General features: G+C 46.1%; 1 protein-coding gene across 3 annotated transcripts in view; it reads right to left on the reverse strand.

Moving 5' to 3' along the window:
* DIS3L2 (DIS3 like 3'-5' exoribonuclease 2) overlaps window positions 1–22,500 on the reverse strand; it is a 241,485-nt gene that overhangs the window by 8,023 nt on the left and 210,962 nt on the right. For all 3 annotated transcript variants that reach the window (XM_087965561.1, XM_087965559.1, XM_087965560.1), the window contains 5 exons: window positions 16,664–16,847; window positions 16,141–16,227; window positions 13,655–13,802; window positions 8,261–8,391; window positions 5,273–5,377 (listed from right to left, as the gene is read on the reverse strand). In XM_087965561.1, coding sequence (XP_087821687.1) covers window positions 5,273–5,377; window positions 8,261–8,391; window positions 13,655–13,802; window positions 16,141–16,227; window positions 16,664–16,847 — 655 coding nt within the window. The remainder of the gene's footprint in view (window positions 1–5,272; window positions 5,378–8,260; window positions 8,392–13,654; window positions 13,803–16,140; window positions 16,228–16,663; window positions 16,848–22,500) is intronic.

Raw genomic sequence — 22,500 nt, forward strand, 5'->3', positions numbered from 1 at the left:
TGAAAGAAGGCTGAGTGACTTTGGACAAATTACCAGGTGGCTGTGAGTTCTGGTCCTGCCTTATGCGTGAAAGCAGGCTGAGTGACTTTGAACCAATTACCAGAGAGCTGGAAGTTCTAGTCCTGCCTTATGCATGAAAGCTGGCCGGGTGACTTTGGATGAATTATCAGGTGGCTGTGAGTTCTAGATCTGCCTTTGGCATGAAAGCTGGCTGAGTGACTTTGGTCCAATCATCAGGAGACGGTGAATTCTAATCCTGTTTTAGGCATGAAAACTGGCTGGGTGACTTTGGGCCAGTCACCAGGAGACGGTGAGTTCTAGTCCTGCTTTAGGCAGGAAAGCTACTTGGGTGACTTTGGGCCAATCATTCTCTTTCAGACCAACCCACCTCACAGGGTTGTTGTTGTGGGGAGAATAGTAGGAGGAAGGCGTATGAGGTTCGTTCTCTGTCTTGAGTTACTTCTAAAGTACTAAAAGGAAGGATAAAACGCTAATCAATAAATTCTTCCTTCAAGCATCTTCTTGAGATTAACCTCACAGATAGACAGCCATGGCACATGGAGGCTTCACCACTGAAAGCAAGAATGTCTCCCAAATGACTACAGGTTGTCCTCGACTTACAGTCATTCATTTAGTGTCCATTCAAAGTTTCCGAAGTTACAACAGCACTGAAGAAAACAACGCACGGCCGTTTTTCACACTTACGACCAGCAGCACCCATACAATCATGTGATGAAAATTTGGACGCTCGGCAACTGGCACGTACCTATGACAATTGCAGCATCCCTGGGGTCATGGGATCCCCTTTGGCCATCTTCTGACCAGCGAAGTCAATGGGGAAGCCAGATGGGCCGAACAACCAGGCTGGTTAACGATTGCGACGATTTGTGATATTTGTGCAGCAAAAACTTCAGTCATTTAGTTACTATCTATTTACGGAATGCACCTTCAGTTTCCAAGCTGCCGCACTGCTCTTTCAAACCCCTTCTCCCCTCCCCCTCCCTTTTTGTTGGCAACTCTAAAAAGACCATGGAAATGTTTTATGAGTTGACATCTTTATCCTCGCAGCTGATTGGCGTGGCAGAGCCTGAGCCGGTGTTTGGAAAGTTGCGTGCGCGTGAAGTGTCCGATCACTGAACCGATAGGAAAACTGGTAGAATCCCACTACTGGCTCCTGCCTGCTATGTCCCCTGCTATATCCCTCCCTCCCTCCCTCCCTCGCTGTTTGGGGACGCCGGGCTGGTGCCGGCTGTGCCTCCATCTGCCCCTTGCAGAGACCAAGCTCATTATCCCTTCCCGGCGCAGTCATTAAAACAGAGCAGATCCTGCCAAGCAGGCAATTCTGCCCTCCGAATGATCCAGCAGGGAGACATCGGATTTCATTTCCGCTTGTCAGAGACGGGACTCGGCGGCATCTGGCGGAGCTTCGTCCACTGTGACAGGCAGCGGGCCGTGTGCCGGTCCTCGAGGATCCGACGGCAGCACTGGGCATGAGACCGGAAGGAGCCAAGATGGGACGTTAAGCCAAAATTCTTTATTTCCCTTTTTTCTTTTGAAGATTTCTAAATATCTGTTTCATTGTTCACGGAGTAATCTCAGCTCAGCCTGACCTCCGCTTTTTAGGACGGGCTCTCTTGGGTCCTGTAGATCAGTGGTCACCAACCGGTGGGCCGGGGACCACTGGTGGTCTGCAAGAAAATTTTGGTGGTCCGCAGAGAAATGTCCCCCCCAAAGCAATTAATCCAGGCGGCGCAGGTACACAAGGCTTGTGTCACTTGCATTGCGAACAACACTAGGTAGTGAGGGGAGGGGGGAAAGGGCGGAGGGGGGGACTTGCCCCACTCGTCCCACGTGCCTCACTTGGCCACCCGGCTGCTTCTTTCCGCTTCTTTCTTCTTCTGCTTTTGGCTGCGCGCAAGGAAAGCAGCAAAAGTCTTTCTTTCTCTCCCCCAAACTCCGCCAGAAATGAGTCTTTGGACCCTGCAAGGCCTCCTGCCCCAAGAGGCTGCGCCGGCAAAGACTCCTTTCTGGTGGAGTTTGGGGGAGAGAAAGAAAGACTTCTGCGGCTTCTGCTGCTTTCTTTGCATGAAGCCCAAAGTCTCTCTCTCTCTCCCCTGAGAACGGAGCTGGAGATGGTATCCTGTGATCCCAAATGAAGAATGACCGATCAGTAGGAAAACGGGCTGGGGAATTTTCCTGCAGACTTTTTTTGGGATTTTCCCAGGGACTCTGGTCCGCGGGATTTAAAATTATGAGTTTGGTGGTCCCTGAGGTCCAAAAGGTTGGCGACCCCTGCCAGAGATGTTCTCATCCTTGGGGAATTGCAGGCAGTCCTCGGCTTATGGCCACCACTGAAAAACATGCCCCCCCCCATTTTCACCGCTAGGCGAGAAAGTTAAGTGAGTTTTGCAATGTTTTGCGGCCTTTCTCACCACCGTTGTTAAGTGAACCGCTGCAGTTCTTAACAGTTGTGAAGCAAATCCGGCCTCCCTCCTTGATTTTGCTTGTCAGAAGCTCGCAAATGGGGACCACGTGACCTCCTTCCCTCCCCCCCCCGGGGGACATTGCGACCGTCATAAATATGAGGCAGTGGCCAAACCTCTGAATTTTGATCCCATGATCACGAGGCGGCTGCAACAGTCCTAACTGTGAAAAATGGTCGTAAGTCTCTGTCAATTCATAAAATATTTCTATGGTCTTTTTAGAGTTGCCAACAGAAAGGGGTTTGAAAGAGCAGTGCGGCAGCTTGGAAACCGAAACTGCATTCCATAAATGTTTTCAAAGAGAGTAACTAGGCGACCGAAGTTTCTGCCGTGCTAAATCTAACTGGAGAGCATGATTGATGACTCTTGGCTATGGACGTGTCCCATTGGAGAATATGAATTATGATACACCCAGCGGGTGGGGGAAAACCAGGGTCAAGGGTGACAAGGAATGATGTGTCTCAGAGTCGGCTACACCCAGGCAGTGCCGACATGTTAACTCCCAATAAATCCTTTTTAAGTTTTGGAGGTTTGGCTCAAGACTCAGGATTTAATTGCCGGAATCCTGACACCTCCAACATTAGATAAAGGATGGTTAAATTACAGGCAGTCCTCAACTTACAACGGTTAATTTAGTGACCGTTCCTGCCCTGCTCGATTTCTGCGTGCAAGGAATCTTACAGGGAAACAACATTCTGCTCTGTACAGACAGTCCTCGGCTTACAACGGTTCATTTAGCGACCACTCAAAGTTACAACGGCACTGGAAAAAAAGTGACTTAAGGCCCTTATTCACACTTATGACCATTGCAGCATCCCTGTGGTCAGGTGATCAAAATTCGGATGCTTGGCGATTGACTCATATTTATGATGGTTGCAGTGTCCCCGGGGGGAGGGGTTGCGTGATCCCCTTTTTGCAACCTTCTGACTAGCAAAGTCAACGGGGAAGACAGATTCACTTAACAACCATGTTCCTCACTTAAACAACTGCGGGGATTCACTTAGTCCCTGGGGCAAGAAAGATTGCAAAATGGGGCCAAAATACTCCCTTAACAAGACTTGTGATTTACATTGGGGGAAACTGCCGGAATCCTGACAGTCAGTGCTGTGTCACTGTCAGCTTTTTGAACGGTCACTAAACGAACCGTTGTGAGCCACGACTACCTGGACTGACAGCCTGACAGGGTTTTGGTTTCTAAAGCATGTACAGAGTGCCCGCTGCTGGAAATGTTTTTATCAGGGAGAAACCGATAAAGGAGGACACAACTTGCATCCTTCTTTATCGGTTCCTCCCTGATAAAAAACGTTTCCAGCAGCAGGCACTCTGTACATGCTCTAGAAACCAAAAAAGAGAGAGAGAGAGAGATTTCTCCACCAGGTGGAAACCTCCCCCCCAAAAAATTTCTGCTGCTGAGTGAGATACATTTGCCCCTTTTTATGACCTTTCTCACCACAGTTGTTAAGTGAATCACTGTTTTTGTTAAATTAGTCACACGGTCATGAAGCGAATCTGGCTTCCCCCCATCGCAAAAGGGAATGCTGCAACCGTCATAACTATGAGGCAGTGGCCAGGCCTCTGAATTTGGATCACGTGACCACGAGGAGGCGACAAAGGAGGCTGTCCCTCACTGCGGTTCTTAAGCGAGTAACAGCGTTGTAAAGGGAATTCCCATGGATTTGGTTTGTCCAAAGGTCGCAAAAGGATGACCTTCGCGTGACCCCGGCATAAATAGGAGCTGGTTGCCAAAGCGTTTGAATTCCGATCACATCACCATGGGGATACTGCAACGGCCGTAAGTGTGAATAACGGCCGTAAGTTGTTGTTTTTTTTCAGTGCTGTTTATAAAACAGTCACCTTGCAATTTGAAGTGCGCCTTCATGGCTTGGGACTGGTTGATCTGAGGGAACGTTTCTTGCCGGTCACATCTACCCTCCCGTCAGAGCGGGGAGGCGGGGAATGTTCCGGGTCCCATCCCTGAGGGAGATACACCTGGTGGGACCCACAAGAAGCGCCTCCTCCGTGGTGGCTCCCTCTCTCTGGAACCTCATTCCCCTCAGAGATTAAAATGGCCGCCACTCTAATACTTTTCCAGAAGGCGCTGAAGATCTGGTTCTGTCAGCGGGCCTGGGGAACCCAGAGCGGGATGGAGCCCATCAAATGGCTCGGGTGATCTGTTGTCGTCGGTGCGGGGTGGGTAGGAGTTGCGGGGGGTCATTTATATTTATTTATTTTCCCCAGATTTTGTTCTATTGTGCTTTATTAATTTGATTCTTTTTGTTAGTTTTTATTGTTTTTTTTAAATTTTAAATATGATTTTACATTCTGTAAGCCGCCTCAAGTCTCTATGGGCGAATAGGTGGCAATATAAATTAAATAAATTAAATATAAATTAATATATAAATTAAATATAAATTAAATATAAATTAAATAAATTAAATATAAATTAAATATAAATTAATATATAAGTTAAATATAAATTAAATATAAATATATAAATTAAATATAAATTAATATATAAATTAAATATAAATTAATATATAAATTAAATATAAATTAAATAAAAATTAATATATAAATTAAATAAAAATATATAAATTAAATAAAAATTAATATATAAATTAAATAAAAATTAATATATAAATTAAATAAATTAAATATAAATTAATTAAATAAATAAATTGTTGTAAGTCAAGGACTTTCCAGCATTGAAAGACTTAAAAAAATGTAAACGGGTTTGGCTGGGTAATTCTCAGACCCGTCCTGCCATCCCCGGAACTGCACAGACTCACGTTGCAATAAATGCGCTTCTGGACTCCGAATCGTAGCACCAGGACGTCAAAGGCCTCGCTCAGGACGCCCATCACCATGGCCTCCGACTCCAGCGGTCCACACTCCTGCAAGACACAATATTGGGGGGTGGCACAGCAAGAGAGACGGATGAGCAAAGCAGAGCAGCCCCTTCCTTTCACCCAGAGATTCGAATCTGGTTCCCATCAAAGCTTCCGAAATGTGCCAAACCCTTGTGCGAAGCTTGGAAAGAAGACAAATAATCGGCGGGCTTGGCTTGGATCCAAGCCCAAGAGTCAAGGAAAGGAGCAGGAACAGATCTCCAAAGGCTTTAGGTCACAGCTAGAGGCACCTCGCTTTTATGGTGAGTCCTCGAGTTATATTGCCAAGTGTTGTGACCTAGGCTTTCTTAGAAAACATAAAACACAATCTTAAGTTCTGGCAAAACCTCTTTTTATTTCCACGGCTGTGAATTACATTCATTCACAATTTCACAGGCAGCCAGGCTTCACAAACTGTCTTTCAGAGGAATGTTGATAAACACCCACCTTATCGCACTTGGAATGCAGTCAGAGAACGAATTGCCAGACGCAGGGCAAGGCCAAACTTGACCCAGAGTCAGACAGTAACTTTTCAAAGCTTGAATCGACCAGACGAACTAGTTGCTTCCTGCAAAAGCTCACGTCCCGTTCGCTCCTCTTTGATGTCCTATTGGAGGGGCCAATCATCCCCGAGGTATGGCCTTACTCCTGAGTCAACCCTGCTTTCTCAATTTTTCTGGTCTTCTGGTAGTCTTTCGTATGCGCAGGCTGGGAACCGGTTCCCTAAGCTTCCCCCCGCCTCACTGCTGTCCAATCCTAAAGGCAGCTGACGACTGCCAACCTGCCCTGGCCCCATCTCTGCCTCTGATGCAGAGCCCTCATCCGGGCCTTCCTCAGCCTCCAGAACCGTCCCTGGTTCCTCCCCAACCTCCTCACTACTGTCCGACTCCGCTGCCAGCTCTGTCAGCCACCGGCGGGCCACAACACTGGGGTGAAACGTCTGTTAAGAGAGTGTGCCCCATATTATGATTTTTATTGCCGCTGTGGTTAAAGGAATCACTGCAGTTGTTAAGTTGGGAACATGGTTGTTAAGTGAATCTGGTTTCCCCGTCAATTTTGCTGACCAGAGAGGTTGCAAAATGGGATCACGTGACCCCGGGACACAGCAACCACATAAATATGAGTTGGTTGCCAAGCGTGTGAATTTTAATCACGTGACCATGGGGATGCTGAAATGGTCGTGTGAAAAATGGGTTCTAAGTCACTTTTTTAAGTGCCATCATAACTTTGAACGGTCACCAAATGAACTGTCATAAGTGGAGGACTGCCTTTTATTGATATTTTCATTGAAAAATTCATAGGGTTTTTTTTTCCCCAAGAGAAAAATCTCCCCTATGGCCCATTTGAGAATCAGTGTTTTACTGTTTAGCAACTTTTAAGACGTGCGGACTTCGACTCCCATCATTCCTAAATCAGCTCGTGCGGACTTCGACTCCCAGCGTTTCGCAGACAGCATAGCCAGAGGTGAAATCCACCCATCTTAAAAGTTGCTCAGTTGAGAAACTATTTGGATCATCCTAGTGGTGAGATTCTACCGGTTCACACCGGTTCTATCAAACTGACGTGAACCGGTACAACCGAGCAGTTGGCTCCACCCATCTCCCCATATCTTTTCTGTCCTATATTCCCCTGTTTTTTAGATCAGCTGATTTGCGTGGCAAAGAGAAGTGTGCGCTCACCGAACCCGGTTGTTAAACTAGTTGCATCCCAGCACTGGATAGTCCTCGATTTACAATCATTCATTTAGTGGCGGTTCAAAGTTAGCACTGAAAAAGTGACCATTATATGACCATTATTCACACTTATGACCGCTGCCACATCCCCATGGTCACATGATCAAAAATTCAGAGGCCTGGCAGCTGGCATGAACTTATGGCTTTCAAGAAGTGATTGGACTGCCGTCTGTCAGATGTAGGGCAGTGGTAGCTAATCTTTTTGGGCTGTGACAAAAATTGCACGTGCGCTTGCATGCCAGAAGGCAATGCACATGGGCACCCCCAACCCCCTGCACATGCACGGGTGATTCCCCCTTCCCCCCGCTGCCCCCTTACATGCACTGCGCCTCCCAGCTGAATTTCAGCCCGTTTGAGGCCTTTTTCGGCCTCCCAGAGGCTCGAGGGAAGCCTCTGCAGCCTTTGTAGGCTGAAAAATGGGCCCATTTCCTCACTTCCGGTATTTCTGGAAATACAGGAAGTGACAAAATGGACCTGGTTTTCGGCCTCCGAAGGCTGCAGAGGCTTCCCTCGAGTCTCTGGGAGGCCGAAAAAGGCCTCAAACAGGCCAAAAATCAGCTGCTATGCACGCGCGTGCACAGTGAGGTAAGTTTGCCTGGGACTCGCGTGCCCACACAAATGACTCCGTGTGCCACCTGTAGCACACGTGCCATAGGTTCACCATCACGGATGTAGGGTCTCCTGCTTTGGGGGGGGAGCTGGACTACATGACCTACAAGGTCCCTCCCAACCCCGTTAATCTGTAAGGTCACATGATCCCCTTTTATTTATTGATTGATTTTATATCGCTGCCTATTTGCCCTTTTGCGACCTTCTGACAAGCCAAGTCAATGGGGTAAAGCCAGATTCCCTTCATGAACGTGCGACTCACTTAACAACCGCAGTGATTCGCTTAGCGGCGGTGGCTGGGAAAGGTCATAAAATGGGGCACTGCTCATTTGAGCACATGCCTCCTTCAACGACAGAAATGTTGGACTGTGTTGCGGTCATAAGTCGAGGACTGGCTGCCAAATCGAGGAAAGAAAAAAAACAGCAGACGGGCGGGGGGGGGGCTCTACAAACACAACACCACCCGGCTGATTTTAAGAGCCCACCCACCCCCACCCTGTGCCTGTCCCCTCCCCTCCAGGATCCCGAATGGCCTCGAACCCCCCACCTTGACAAAAACAGCGAAGAAGAGATCGACGCTCAGTTCCTGCACCCGCTTGGAAGCCATCTTCCGGTCGTTGCAATGCTCCGCTTGCTTCTGTATCTCGGCCTCCTCCATCTGTGGGGCAGGACCCAGCCCTTGAAAAAGAGACACCTTCTGGTTGGAAGAGGCCTGGGGAAGACCCCTGACACCCCCACCCTGTTTCCGTGGGGTGGTAGGTCCTGAGCAGAGCCTCCCATCCTTCCGTGCCCTACCTGATCATTGCAGCTTGTAGAATGCAAGGAAGGGGTCTGGTTGTCCGGAAAGAAGGAACAGGCACAAAAGACGGCTGGGTGACTTTGGGCCAATCACCCTGAGATTGGGAGTTCTAGTCCCATATTAGGCAGGAAAGCTAGCTGGGTGATTTTGGGCCAGTCACCAGGAGAGAGTGAATTCTAGTTCTACCTTAGAACTAGATATGGGAGTTCTAGTCCAATATTAGGCAGGAAAGTTAGCTGGGTGATTTTGGGCCAGTCACCAGGAGAGAGTGAGTTCTAGTTCTACATTAGGCATGAAAGCCGGCTGGGTGACTTTTGGGCAATCACCCAGAGATTGGGAGTTCTAGTCCCATATTAGGCAGGAAAGCTAGCTGGGTGATTTTGGGCCAGTCACCAGGAGAGAGTGAGTTCTAGTTCTACCTTAGAACTAGATATGGGAATTCTAGTTCCATATTAGGCAGGAAAGTTAGCTGGGTGATTTTGGGCCAGTCACCAGGAGAGAGTGAGTTCTAGTTCTACATTAGGCATGAAAGCCGGCTGGGTGACTTTTGGCCAATCACCCAGAGATTGGGAGTTCTAGTCCCATATTAGGCAGGAAAGCTAGCTGGGTGATTTTGGGCCAGTCACCAGGAGAGAGTGAATTCTAGTTCTACCTTAGAACTAGATATGGGAGTTCTAGTCCCATATTAGGCAGGAAAGCTAGCTGGGTGATTTTGGGCCAGTCACCAGGAGAGTGAGTTCTAGTTCTACCTTAGACATGAAAGCCGGCTGGGTGACTTTTGGGCAATCACTCAGAGATTGGGAGTTCTAGTCCCATATTAGGCAGGAAAGTTAGCTGGGTGATTTTGAGCCAGTCACCAGGAGAGAGTGAGTTCTAGTTCTACATTAGGCATGAAAGCCGGCTGGGTGACTTTGGCCAATCACCCAGAGATTGGGAGTTCTAGTCCCATATTAGGCAGGAAAGCTAGCTGGGTGATTTTGGGCCAGTCACCAGGAGAGAGTGAATTCTAGTTCTACCTTAGAACTAGATATGGGAGTTCTAGTCCCATATTAGGCAGGAAAGCTAGCTGGGTGATTTTGGGCCAGTCACCAGGAGAGTGAGTTCTAGTTCTACCTTAGACATGAAAGCCGGCTGGGTGACTTTTGGGCAATCACTCAGAGATTGGGAGTTCTAGTCCCATATTAGGCAGGAAAGCTAGCTGGGTGATTTTGGGCCAGTCACCAGGAGAGAGTGAGTTCTAGTTCTACCTTAGAACTAGATATGGGAATTCTAGTCCCATATTAGGCAGGAAAGTTAGCTGGGTGATTTTGGGCCAGTCACCAGGAGAGAGTGAGTTCTAGTTCTACATTAGGCATGAAAGCCGGCTGGGTGACTTTTGGGCAATCACTCAGAGATTGGGAGTTCTAGTCCCATATTAGGCAGGAAAGCTAGCTGGGTGATTTTGGGCCAGTCACCAGGGAGAGTGAGTTCTAGTTCTACCTTAGAACTAGATATGGGAATTCTAGTCCCATATTAGGCAGGAAAGTTAGCTGGGTGATTTTGGGCCAGTCACCAGGAGAGAGTGAGTTCTAGTTCTACATTAGGCATGAAAGCCGGCTGGGTGACTTTGGCCAATCACCCAGAGATTGGGAGTTCTAGTCCCATATTAGGCAGGAAAGCTAGCTGGGTGATTTTGGGCCAGTCACCAGGAGAGAGTGAATTCTAGTTCTACCTTAGAACTAGATATGGGAGTTCTAGTCCCATATTAGGCAGGAAAGCTAGCTGGGTGATTTTGGGCCAGTCACCAGGAGAGTGAGTTCTAGTTCTACCTTAGACATGAAAGCCGGCTGGGTGACTTTTGGGCAATCACTCAGAGATTGGGAGTTCTAGTCCCATATTAGGCAGGAAAGTTAGCTGGGTGATTTTGAGCCAGTCACCAGGAGAGAGTGAGTTCTAGTTCTACATTAGGCATGAAAGCCGGCTGGGTGACTTTTGGCCAATCACCCAGAGATTGGGAGTTCTAGTCCCATATTAGGCAGGAAAGCTAGCTGGGTGATTTTGGGCCAGTCACCAGGAGAGAGTGAATTCTAGTTCTACCTTAGAACTAGATATGGGAGTTCTAGTCCCATATTAGGCAGGAAAGCTAGCTGGGTGATTTTGGGCCAGTCACCAGGAGAGTGAGTTCTAGTTCTACCTTAGACATGAAAGCCGGCTGGGTGACTTTTGGGCAATCACTCAGAGATTGGGAGTTCTAGTCCCATATTAGGCAGGAAAGTTAGCTGGGTGATTTTGAGCCAGTCACCAGGAGAGAGTGAGTTCTAGTTCTACATTAGGCATGAAAGCCGGCTGGGTGACTTTTGGCCAATCACCCAGAGATTGGGAGTTCTAGTCCCATATTAGGCAGGAAAGCTAGCTGGGTGATTTTGGGCCAGTCACCAGGAGAGAGTGAATTCTAGTTCTACCTTAGAACTAGATATGGGAGTTCTAGTCCCATATTAGGCAGGAAAGCTAGCTGGGTGATTTTGGGCCAGTCACCAGGAGAGAGTGAGTTCTAGTTCTACCTTAGAACTAGATATGGGAATTCTAGTCCCATATTAGGCAGGAAAGTTAGCTGGGTGACTTTTGGCCAGTCACCAGGAGAGAGTGAGTTCTAGTTCTACCTCAGGCATGAAAGCCGGCTGGGTGACTTTTGGCCAATCACCCAGAGATTGGGAGTTCTAGTCCCATATTAGGCAGGAAAGTTAGCTGGGTGATTTTGGGCCAGTCACCAGGAGAGAGTGAGTGCTAGTTCTACCTTAGAACTAGATATGGGAGTTCTAGTTTCATATTAGGCAGGAACGCTAGCTGGGTGACTTTTGGACAGTCACCAGGAGAGAGTGAGTGCTAGTTCTACCTTAGGCATGAAAGTCGGCTGGGTGACTTTTGGCCAATCACTCAGAGATTGGGAGTTCTAGTCCCATATTAGGCAGGAAAGCTAGCTGGGTGATTTTGGGCCAGTCACCAGGAGAGAGTGAGTTCTAGTTCTACCTTAGAACTAGATATGGGAATTCTAGTCCCATATTAGGCAGGAAAGTTAGCTGGGTGATTTTGGGCCAGTCACCAGGAGAGAGTGAGTTCTAGTTCTACATTAGGCATGAAAGCCGGCTGGGTGACTTTTGGCCAATCACCCAGAGATTGGGAGTTCTAGTCCCATATTAGGCAGGAAAGCTAGCTGGGTGATTTTGGGCCAGTCACCAGGAGAGAGTGAATTCTAGTTCTACCTTAGAACTAGATATGGGAGTTCTAGTCCCATATTAGGCAGGAAAGCTAGCTGGGTGATTTTGGGCCAGTCACCAGGAGAGTGAGTTCTAGTTCTACCTTAGACATGAAAGCCGGCTGGGTGACTTTTGGGCAATCACTCAGAGATTGGGAGTTCTAGTCCCATATTAGGCAGGAAAGTTAGCTGGGTGATTTTGAGCCAGTCACCAGGAGAGAGTGAGTTCTAGTTCTACATTAGGCATGAAAGCCGGCTGGGTGACTTTTGGCCAATCACCCAGAGATTGGGAGTTCTAGTCCCATATTAGGCAGGAAAGCTAGCTGGGTGATTTTGGGCCAGTCACCAGGAGAGAGTGAATTCTAGTTCTACCTTAGAACTAGATATGGGAGTTCTAGTCCCATATTAGGCAGGAAAGCTAGCTGGGTGATTTTGGGCCAGTCACCAGGAGAGTGAGTTCTAGTTCTACCTTAGACATGAAAGCCGGCTGGGTGACTTTTGGGCAATCACTCAGAGATTGGGAGTTCTAGTCCCATATTAGGCAGGAAAGCTAGCTGGGTGATTTTGGGCCAGTCACCAGGAGAGAGTGAGTTCTAGTTCTACATTAGGCATGAAAGCCGGCTGGGTGACTTTTGGGCAATCACTCAGAGATTGGGAGTTCTAGTCCCATATTAGGCAGGAAAGCTAGCTGGGTGATTTTGGGCCAGTCACCAGGAGAGAGTGAGTTCTAGTTCTACCTTAGAACTAGATATGGGAATTCTAGTCCCATATTAGGCAGGAAAGTTAGCTGGGTGACTTTTGGCCAGTCACCAGGAGAGAGTGAGTTCTAGTTCTACCTCAGGCATGAAAGCCGGCTGGGTGACTTTTGGCCAATCACCCAGAGATTGGGAGTTCTAGTCCCATATTAGGCAGGAAAGTTAGCTGGGTGATTTTGGGCCAGTCACCAGGAGAGAGTGAGTGCTAGTTCTACCTTAGAACTAGATATGGGAGTTCTAGTTTCATATTAGGCAGGAACGCTAGCTGGGTGACTTTTGGACAGTCACCAGGAGAGAGTGAGTGCTAGTTCTACCTTAGGCATGAAAGTCGGCTGGGTGACTTTTGGCCAATCACTCAGAGATTGGGAGTTCTAGTCCCATATTAGGCAGGAAAGTTAGCTGGGTGATTTTGGGCCAGTCACCAGGAGAGAGTGAGTTCTAGTTCTACCTTAGAACTAGATATGGGAGTTCTAGTTTCATATTAGGCAGGGAAATTAGCTGGCTGACTTTTGGCCAGTCACCAGGAGAGAGTGAGTTCTAGTTCTACCTTAGGCATGAATGCCAGCTGGGTGACTTTTGGCTAATCACCAGGAGATTGGGAGTTCTAGTCCCATATTAGGCAGAAAAGCTAGCTGGGTGACTTTGGGCCAGTCACCAGGAGAGAGTGAGTGCTAGTTCTACCTTAGAACTAGATATGGGAGTTCTAGTTTCATATTAGGCAGAAAAGCTAGCTGGGTGACTTTGGGCCAGTCTCTTTCTCTCTTTCTCTCTCTCAGCCCAACCCACCTCATACGGTTGTTGTGTGGGAAAAGAGAAGGAAGAAGCCGTGTTGGATATGTTCGCCACCTGGAATTATTTGTAAAAATAATAAAGATGGGATGGATATATGGATGGATGCATAGATGGATGGAGTGAATGAGTGAACGAACGAACGAACGAACGAACAAATGAATGAATGACTTTCCCCAGCCTGCTCACAGTTGCATGGCTGGCTGGAATCTAGTAATCTATCCAGTGATACTATCAGGATCTTTATGGTCTTCCCCATGCTGGCTGGGGAATTCTGGGAGTTGAAGTCCACGGATCTTAAAGCTGCCTTATCCTTTCCTAGAGGTAATCAGCCAGCCAGCCCGCCTATCATCCTAAGAAACTCACCCAGTGAAGCCGTGAGCAGCCGGTGCACCACGATGTCTGGAAACCGGCGGATAGGCGACGTGAAGTGGGTGTAGAGAGGCACATTGAGGGCGTAGTGTCGGAAGAGGTTCTCGTCCTTCAGCACGCCAGTGCAGAAATAGACCGCCATCTGCAAAAGAGGAGGGACCAACAATGAGGTTGGGAAAGAAGATGGATGCGTTTCTGGCATGGCTGACGGTGAAAAAAGCTGCCAAGTTTTAGCAAGGTAGGTGGCGAAGAGATACTCGGAGGTCTCTCTCCATCCCCGGAAACGTGGAAGAGATCTGGATGTCGGCATAGCCGTCTGGGGAATTCTGAGAGTTGAAGTCCACGGGTATTAAAGCAGAGGTGGGCTGCACATACTGTAACAACCAGTTCGGAGAAAATGTGAGCGTGAGCGTGCGCCCTCCTTCGCTTGCATGCAGCTGCAAAAACAAGATTTCCCGCGCGCGGCAGCTGCGGTGAGGAGAGAGGGCAAGGCACGGAAGGCCGCTGGGCTGCGTGGGTGGGGAGAGTGAGCCAGATATATGGAACGGGATAACACCGGGGTGGGGTGGGCAGGGCCAGCCGGTGGTCATAACTACCAGTACGGGTGAGCCGGTCTGAACCAACAGCAGCCCACCACTGTCTTAAAGTTACCAAGGTTGGACACCTTCCGCTTTATAACTTAAAATAAGGTATAAACCAGAACTCTATTAGCCTAGGCCCCCTTGGGGTGAAATGGGTGGCAAACAAATTTAATAAATAAAAATAAATTTAAATTTAATAAATAAACTAAAATAAATTTAAATTCAATGAATAAAATAAGATTCAAACTTAATAGATATAAAACAAATTCAAATGTACATAGATAAAATAAATTCAAATTTAATCAAAAAAAATAAAATGAATTCAAATTTAATTAATACAATAAAATTCAAATTTAATCAATCAATAAAAAAATTCAAATTTAATTAATCAAACGTAAATTTAACAAAATAAACTTAAATTCAATAAATAAAATACATTTAAATGTTAATAAATAAATTTAAATTTAATAAATAAAATAAATTTAAATTCAATGAATAAGATAAAATAGATTCAAATTTAATAAATAAAATAAAATAAATTCAAATGTATGTAAATAAAATAAATTCAAATTTAATCAATAAAATAAAATACATTCAAATTTAATTAATACAATAAAATTCAAATTTAATCAATCAATAAATAAAATTCAAATTTAATTAATCAAACGTAAATTTAACAAAATAAATTTAAATTCAATAAATGAAATACATTTAAATTTTAAATTTAAATTTAAATTCAATGAATAAGATAAGATAGATTCAAACTTAATAAATAAAATAAAATAAATTCAAATGTATATAAATAAAATAAAATAAATTCAAATGTATATAAATAAAATAAATTCAAATTTAATCAATAAAATAAAATGAATTCAAATTTAATTAATACAATAAAATTCAAATTTAATCAATCAATAAATAAAATTCAAATTTAATCAATAAATAAATAAAATTCAAATTTAATCAATCAATAAATAAAATTCAAATTTAATTAATCAAATGTAAATTTAACAAAATAAACTTAAATTCAATAAATAAAATACATTGAAAATTTTAATAAATAAATTTAAATTTAATAAATAAAATAAATTTAAATTCAATGAATAAGATAAAATAGATTCAAACTTAATCAATAAAATAAAATAAAATAAATTCAAATGTATATAAATAAAATAAAATAAATTCAAATGTACATAAATAAAATAAATTCAAATTTAATCAATAAAATAAAATACATTCAAATTTAATTAGTATAATAACATTCAAATTTAATCCATAAAATTTAAATTTAATCAATAAAATAAATTTAAATTTGTTAAACAATATCACTCTCCTTCCAGTTAACTCGGGGCTACTGGGTTCTGCACCAACCATACCTCTGAGTGGTCTTTAGAACAGTTGCTCTTTGCGCACCGGTTCGGGTGAACCAGATGTTAATTTTACAACCTGGTGCAGTGAACCGGGAGTTACAACGACCGGCTGGTCCCACCCACCCCTCCCAGAAGTCTTCACGCGGCTCGTTTGGGATCCCATGTGAAGGTTTGGGGAAGGTGAAAAACGGGCCCATTTCCCGGAAGTTCGGGAAGGCCGGAAATGGGCCTGTTTCCGGCTTCCAGAGCGTCTCCGGAGCCCGGGGAGGCCGTTTTTGCCCTCCTGGAGGCTCGAATGAAGCCTCTGGAGCCCAGGGAGGGAGAAAACACCCCCCCTCATCGTGGTGCAGGAGGCCAACTAGGCCACGCCCACCATGGCCATACCCCCACCCAGCAACCAGGCAGACAACTAGTTGCTATGCCGTTTTTGAAGCCCGCCCCTGCTTTAGAGGCAGCCTCCACAGCCTGCGCTGCAATACCCCAACTGGGCAGGGAGGGGTGATTTGGGGTGGCCCCCCCTCTTCCCTACCTGCATGGGACGAGAGAACATGTTGGTCAGCACCTCCTTCCTTGCGTCGCTGTATTGGTCATTCCCAAAAGTTTCATTCAGGCTTTTCTGGGAGAAGGAGAGAGGAACAGAAACACGGGAACTAGAAGCGGAGCAAACGTCGCTTGGCAAGAAATGAACACTAAAAGTAAACAATATACATTTTGCTCAAATAGATTTTCGCGCAAGGAAACGACTAAGCTCAGGGAGTCACCAAGGAGGCACAATCGCCACCCTCCTCCCCCCGCCTTCCTCCTCTTTCTCCTTGCAAAACCAACTTCATTCCAGCCCTGACCTAGCTGAGCCGTGAAACCATCTTCAAGAAAACCACCAACCGCAGAGAGCATCGAGGACCCCATGGTTCCTCCCTCCCTTTCCTTACAGAGCCGATTCCGTGGGGGGAAAAAGTCTTCCAGACCTTGGCTCCATGCAGCAGGAGCCCATCTGAGGCGCCTCCTTGGAACCAGAAGCTTTTCTCCCCCTCTGGCTCCTGCCGTTTACTCACGTGCAAGGCGCCGGCACTGCTGCAGTCGATCTCCAGGCCCATCTGGTTGCAAAAGGCCATGAGGTCGTGGAGCATCTTGCTCTGCGGTGGGGGATGCCGGCGCAGGAGGGCTTGGGTGGGAAAGGAGCGGTAAATCCGATGGGCCACCACCATGTTGGCCAGCAGCATAAATTCTTCCACCAGTCTGGAGCAAGACAAGGAAAAAGCGAAGATGGGGTGAGAGGCAGGGAGGAAGGCCAGGTGAAAAGGTAAGAGAGGAAGAGGGAAGGACAGTCACGTATTTAGGTACTCCTTGACTTACAATCAGTGGTGGGATTCAGCCGGTTCGCACCACTTTGGGAAAATCTGTCATGCCCCTGTCGGAGTCTGAATCTGAACAGCTGACAGGGAGCAGGAGTGTGATTCCGTTGGCTGTGGAGGAAACTGGGGAAGGGCAAAGTCCGGCCGGGCAGAGCAGGGGAGAGGGAGAACAAGGGAGAGGGAGTTCAGAGGAAGACCCAGGCCAACCCCCGCTTCATCCTAGTGCATGCAGGGAGGAATGGAGAAGAGAGCAATGTGGGTGGCATGGCTTACGGGGGAGGAAAGGGCCCTGATTTTCTTCATTAGCTGCAGCTGGGAACACAGTGTTTAAAAAGGGAACCTATGGACCCTATAATCATGGGATCAAAATTCGCCCAGCCACTGGTTCCTATTTAGGACAGTCGCAGTGTCCCAAGATCATGGGATCCCCTTTTGCGACCTTCTTGACGAGCGAAGTCAAGGGGAGGGGGAAAAGCCAGATTCGCTTAACCACGAGTTCGCTGACTTATCCACCGCAACAATTCCCTTTAACAACAGACGCAAGAAAGGTCGGAAACGTGGCAAAACGCAATCGCTTAACCGCAGACGTGTTGGGCTCGATGGCGGGTAAGATGAGCTCTGATTGGATGGTGGGGAATGGAAGCCAGAGCAGAAGAACCTTCTTAGAAGAGAAGCGAAACGTCTTCAAAGAAAAACAAGAAAGTCCAGTTGCCTCCTGAAAAAGCATCTTTGGGACAACCATTGACCTGGCTGACTGAGAATCGCCAGGGACATTCTCTGTTATATGTAAAACTAGTCGATAACCCAGCATTGCCCAGGTATTTATTTATCCCAATCCTGTATTAGACAGGAAAACCCTGTAGTCAGGACTCACGCTGTTGTCCTGTCTTTCGCGCAGCATCGCGATTCCTGTATTACTCCACAAGAGGGAGCCCTGCGAAGCTGTTACCATGGCAGAAGCCATTTTAAGGCAATCCCACCCCCACCAGGGGTGTTAGGGTTATCTTACTCCCACAGTATTTGTTTCCAGAGGGTAAGCCATCTGTGTACCAAGTTTGGTGGAAATTGCTCGAGATGTATAAATAAATAAAAAATATAATAATATATAAAACGTAATAATAATATACACAAAAGAAAAGATACATTCGTCAAGATTCCTGATCTTTTATGTATACTGAGAGCATATTCACCAGTACAATTCCTTGTGTGTCCAATCACACTTGGCCAATAAAGTATTCTATCTTCTATCTATTCTATAATTATATATATATATATATATATATATATATATAGAAGAAGAGAAAGAGGAGGAAGAAAAAGATGAAGAGGAGGAGGAGGAGGAGGAGGAGGAGGAGGAGGAAGAAGAAGAAGAAGAAGAAGAAGAAGAAGAAGAAGAAGAAGAAGAAGAAGAAGAAGAAGAAGAAGAAGAAGAAGAAGAAGAAGAATTTAAAGAAGAAAGAAGGAGGAGAAGAAGAGAAGAAGGAGGAGGAGAAGGAGAATAGAATCAGAATTAGAATAATAAGAAAAACAATAATAATAATAATAATAATAATAATAATAAGAAGAAGAAGAAGAAGAAGAAGAAGAAGAAGAAGAAGAAGAAGAAGAAGAAGAAGTTGTTCTTAAAGCTGATGCTATGCAATGGAGCCACCACTGGGTGGCAGCGTTGTTCCCCATTTTGGACTTCCCTCTGCGTGAGATCCCACAAAATTGGTCATATGAACCTGCTCAGGCTTCCAGCTGCATTAGGCGCTCTAAAGACAGATGGCAAAGAAGGATGTGCCTTTATAGCTCATATTATGCTATAAGGTCCCCAACATTTTAGAGACCCCTGAGCCCATCTGGAAATTAGACAGCCGGTTTGTTGTGGGCCTTCTCACAAAGCAAACAAGCAAACAAAGATGGCTGCCAAGAGGACCCAGGGTGCCCAATTCACAAGTTCGCTGCCGTTTTCAGGGGTGAAATGGTCATTTAGAACAAAGTTTCTGGCAATTTTAAGACGAGTGGACTTCAATTCCCAGAATTCCTGAGGCAGGAACAGCCTATACCCTGGGAAGACAAGCCCAGGATCCCAAAAGATCTTGACAGACTTGGAACAATGGGCCTTCTATCCAACAAAATGAAATTGAAGGTGGAGAAAAGCAAAGTTTTACACCTGGACGGAGAAGAAAACCAAAGTTACAAATACAGATGAGGTGAAACCTGGCTCCAAAACAGTAACTGTGAGAGGGAGCTTGGAGTCCTAGTGGATGACCACTTAAATATGAGCCAGCCGTGTATGGCAGTGGCCAAAAAAAGCAAATACAATGCTAGGTGGTACAAACAGGGGCATAGTTTCAAAATCAGGTGAAGGATTAGTACTGCTTTAGAAAGACTCAGTAAGGCCTCACCTGGAATCCTTGCATCCAGTTTTGGTCACCACACTACAAAAAAATTGTGGAGACTTTGGAAAAAGTGCAAGGAAGAGCAACTAAGAGGATGAAAGGCCTGGAGATTAAAACATAGGAAGAAGCGCTGGGTTTGAAGTTGGGTTTGGACAGTCCAGAGAAGAGAAAAACCAGGGGGACATAACACTATTCCACTATTTGAGGGGCTGCCACAAAGAGGAGGGAGGGTGTCAAATTATTATCCAAAGCACCTGAAGGCAGGACAAGAAGCAACAAATGGAAACGAAGCAACCCTAAGAATTGAGCAGAAATTTCCGGACAGTGAGGTCCATTCAAGGTGGAAAAGCTTAACTCCAGAAGTTGTGTGTGCTCCATCACTGGAGGTTTTTAAGAAGAGACTGTATGGTCACTTGTCTGAAATTGTACAGGGTCTCCTGCTTGAGCAGGGGGTTGGACTAGATGACCTCCAAGGTCCCTTCCAGCTCTATTCTGATTGAAACACTATTCCAAGTTGTCTGTTTTACTTCTCCATGTCTTTTTATGTTTGTGCACATGCTGGGCCTTTTGCTCCATTAAGGATTACTGGTGGAAAAGAAAACAGAGGACAGCATGGTTCCTTAACTTTTATATGAAGACTCAACCGATGATTGCATTTTGATGGCTTCAGTGCCCTTTATCACCTTATATTAAAATTGAGAACTGTAACAGAAGATAACATGATAAATGTATTTGTGATAAACAAAAAAGAACAGCAGTTACCGGCTGAGCCACCTCATTCTCACTGAAACCGAGTTTAAGTAATTGAGAAAAATCATTACTATCGAGTTCCACTTGGTCTACAACGCCGTGAATTCTTGGTTGACGAGGAGGTTGGGGAAGAACTGGGGCTAGTTCTGGAGCCTGGGGAAGGCTCTGAGGGATGCTCAATGTCGGACACAGAATATAGAGCCAGAGCCGTTCAGCATTTCCCAGCCAGTGGACAGGCAGTCAGGGATGGGTGAGGAGGAGGAGCAGCTGGAGCCTGTTCCAGTTGCGTGCATGCGCAGAGCTGTCAGGAGAGGTGAACAACAGAGGACAATGAGCCAGCTCAGGAAGCAAAACTGACTGGTCCCTCCCTGGCTGGGGAATAAATAAGAGGAAAGAGGAATGGTTTGGTTGTCGCAGACAACTGTTTGCGTTGTTGGAAAGTTTATTCCTTGTGTGTTTTGTGCGACAAAGACTGCTGTGCCAGAACTGAAGTTTCTCTTATTTTTCTGACTTAATTTGCGGCTTCCAGGCTGGGCTAGAAACTTACCTTACATTTATCTTAATGAGCGGATAAGGACTTGTTGTGACTGGGAGGTTTGAGCCTGCTGTGCGCTTTGAGTCTGATGTGTCAGAAGGCACAGGTTCGAGTGATGAGGAGGGTTTGGCATTGGGATTTGAGCCTGCTTTAATGGGAGATGCAGACGTGAGCCAGGAGGATGAGGAAGTGTTGAATCACCATCCTCTCCAGAACCTTCCTCGTCAATTATGCCTCAGGTGTCAGCAGATGATCGACAGAACGTGCCGGAGTCCTTGGGTGATGATCAAGCCGATGAATGTTGGGTTGATGTAAGGACTAGACGTGAGGCTGAGACGTCAAGCACAAATTGAAAGGAAACGTCAAATCAGGGACTGAGTAGAGAGACTGACACGCCCCTTCAAGGAATATAAGGAGGCGTGTTAGCTTGGAATCCCGTTCGGGTCAAACTTTGTTATTTACGTTCGCAGTTTGGAAAAAGTTTTCTGTTTGCCATTCGGCTCTGATTTATAGTGTTGTTCGTTATCTGGATTTGCAGACAGTTTCTGGGAAAACTGCCAACGACGAATTCAGCCAGGGGAAAGTTAACTCTGTTGTTCCTGATATTGTCTGTTCGTGTTTTTTCCTTTGGACATTTGGACTCTCACCTTGTGGCCACAGGTGAGACAGAACAAGGACTATTACTTCACTTAGCTCCTTGCAGGACTCTTGCTTGGACTTTCTGTCAGTGAAGGCCGTTAATTCCCAAGGTGTAAATAAAAAGGGGGAGGTTTCTTTGCGGGGAGTCCCTTTCTTGCTTCCGCGAAGGCCGGGTCGGAACAATTTTTAACTCCAGGGCGAGAGTTCTCCTTGCCTCTGAACCGCGTCAACCAACCCTGGTTCTTCCATCGAGGGGATGCATCCCGCTGCATCTCCAACTCCGAGTAAGGAGATATTGCCGCCCCAAGCAATGAAGGATTATTAAATCATCCCCTGACTGCCTTTCCAGCTGGTGGACAGGAAGACAAACAGAAATAAATCTCATCGGATCACCAAAAAAGAAAAGCTGGCCCAGCAGGGGGAGAAAGAAAAAAAAATCAAACAAGGAAGTAAAATATATTTTGCACCCTCCTTTTGGTAAGATTCATTGAGTGGAGGCTCCTGGCTGCTTATTAATATTATTAATAAATATTAATCGATTAGACACAGGGCAGAGCAACCTTCAGGTTTTGCCAAGGCTCCTGCAATGATCCCTTCAGACCAGAATCAAAAGGCCGACACACAGCCTGCACCTACAGGTAAATTGACTTAGGAGCATTTGTCACACTTAATGACCATCACAGCATTCCCCACGGTGACGGGATGAAAATTCTGATGCTTGGATTCTGGCTCGTATTTATGACGATCGCAGGGTCACATGATCTTCTTTTGTGACCTTCTAAACAAGCCGAGTTCAATGGGGGCAGCCAGATTCACTTTAACGACCGCCTTACTAACTTAACAAATGCAGTGATTCGCTTAACAACTGGGTCAAGAAGGGTGGGGCAAAATTCACTTAACCGGCGTCTCGCTTAGCGACATAAATTTTGGTCCCGGCATCGCATAATCCCCTTTCGCGACCTTCTGAGTTCAAGGCATGAAAGCCGGTTGGGTGTCTTGGGGCAAAATACCAGGAGACGGTGAGTTTTAGTCCCGCCTTAGGCATGAAAGCCAGCTGGGTCACTTTGAGCCAATCACCAGGAGACGGTGAGTTCTAGTCCCGCCTTAGGCATGAAAGCCAGTTGGGTGACTTTGAGCCAATCACCAGGAGACGGTGAGTTCTAGTCCTGCCTTAGATATGAAAGCCAGCTGGGTGACTTTGAGCCAATGACCAAGAGACGGTGAGTTCT

This window comes from Notechis scutatus, chromosome 4 (assembly GCF_049901735.1).
Source record: "Notechis scutatus isolate UNSWTSFEM ecotype Mainland chromosome 4, rNotScu1.2, whole genome shotgun sequence".
NCBI lineage: Eukaryota > Metazoa > Chordata > Lepidosauria > Squamata > Elapidae > Notechis > Notechis scutatus.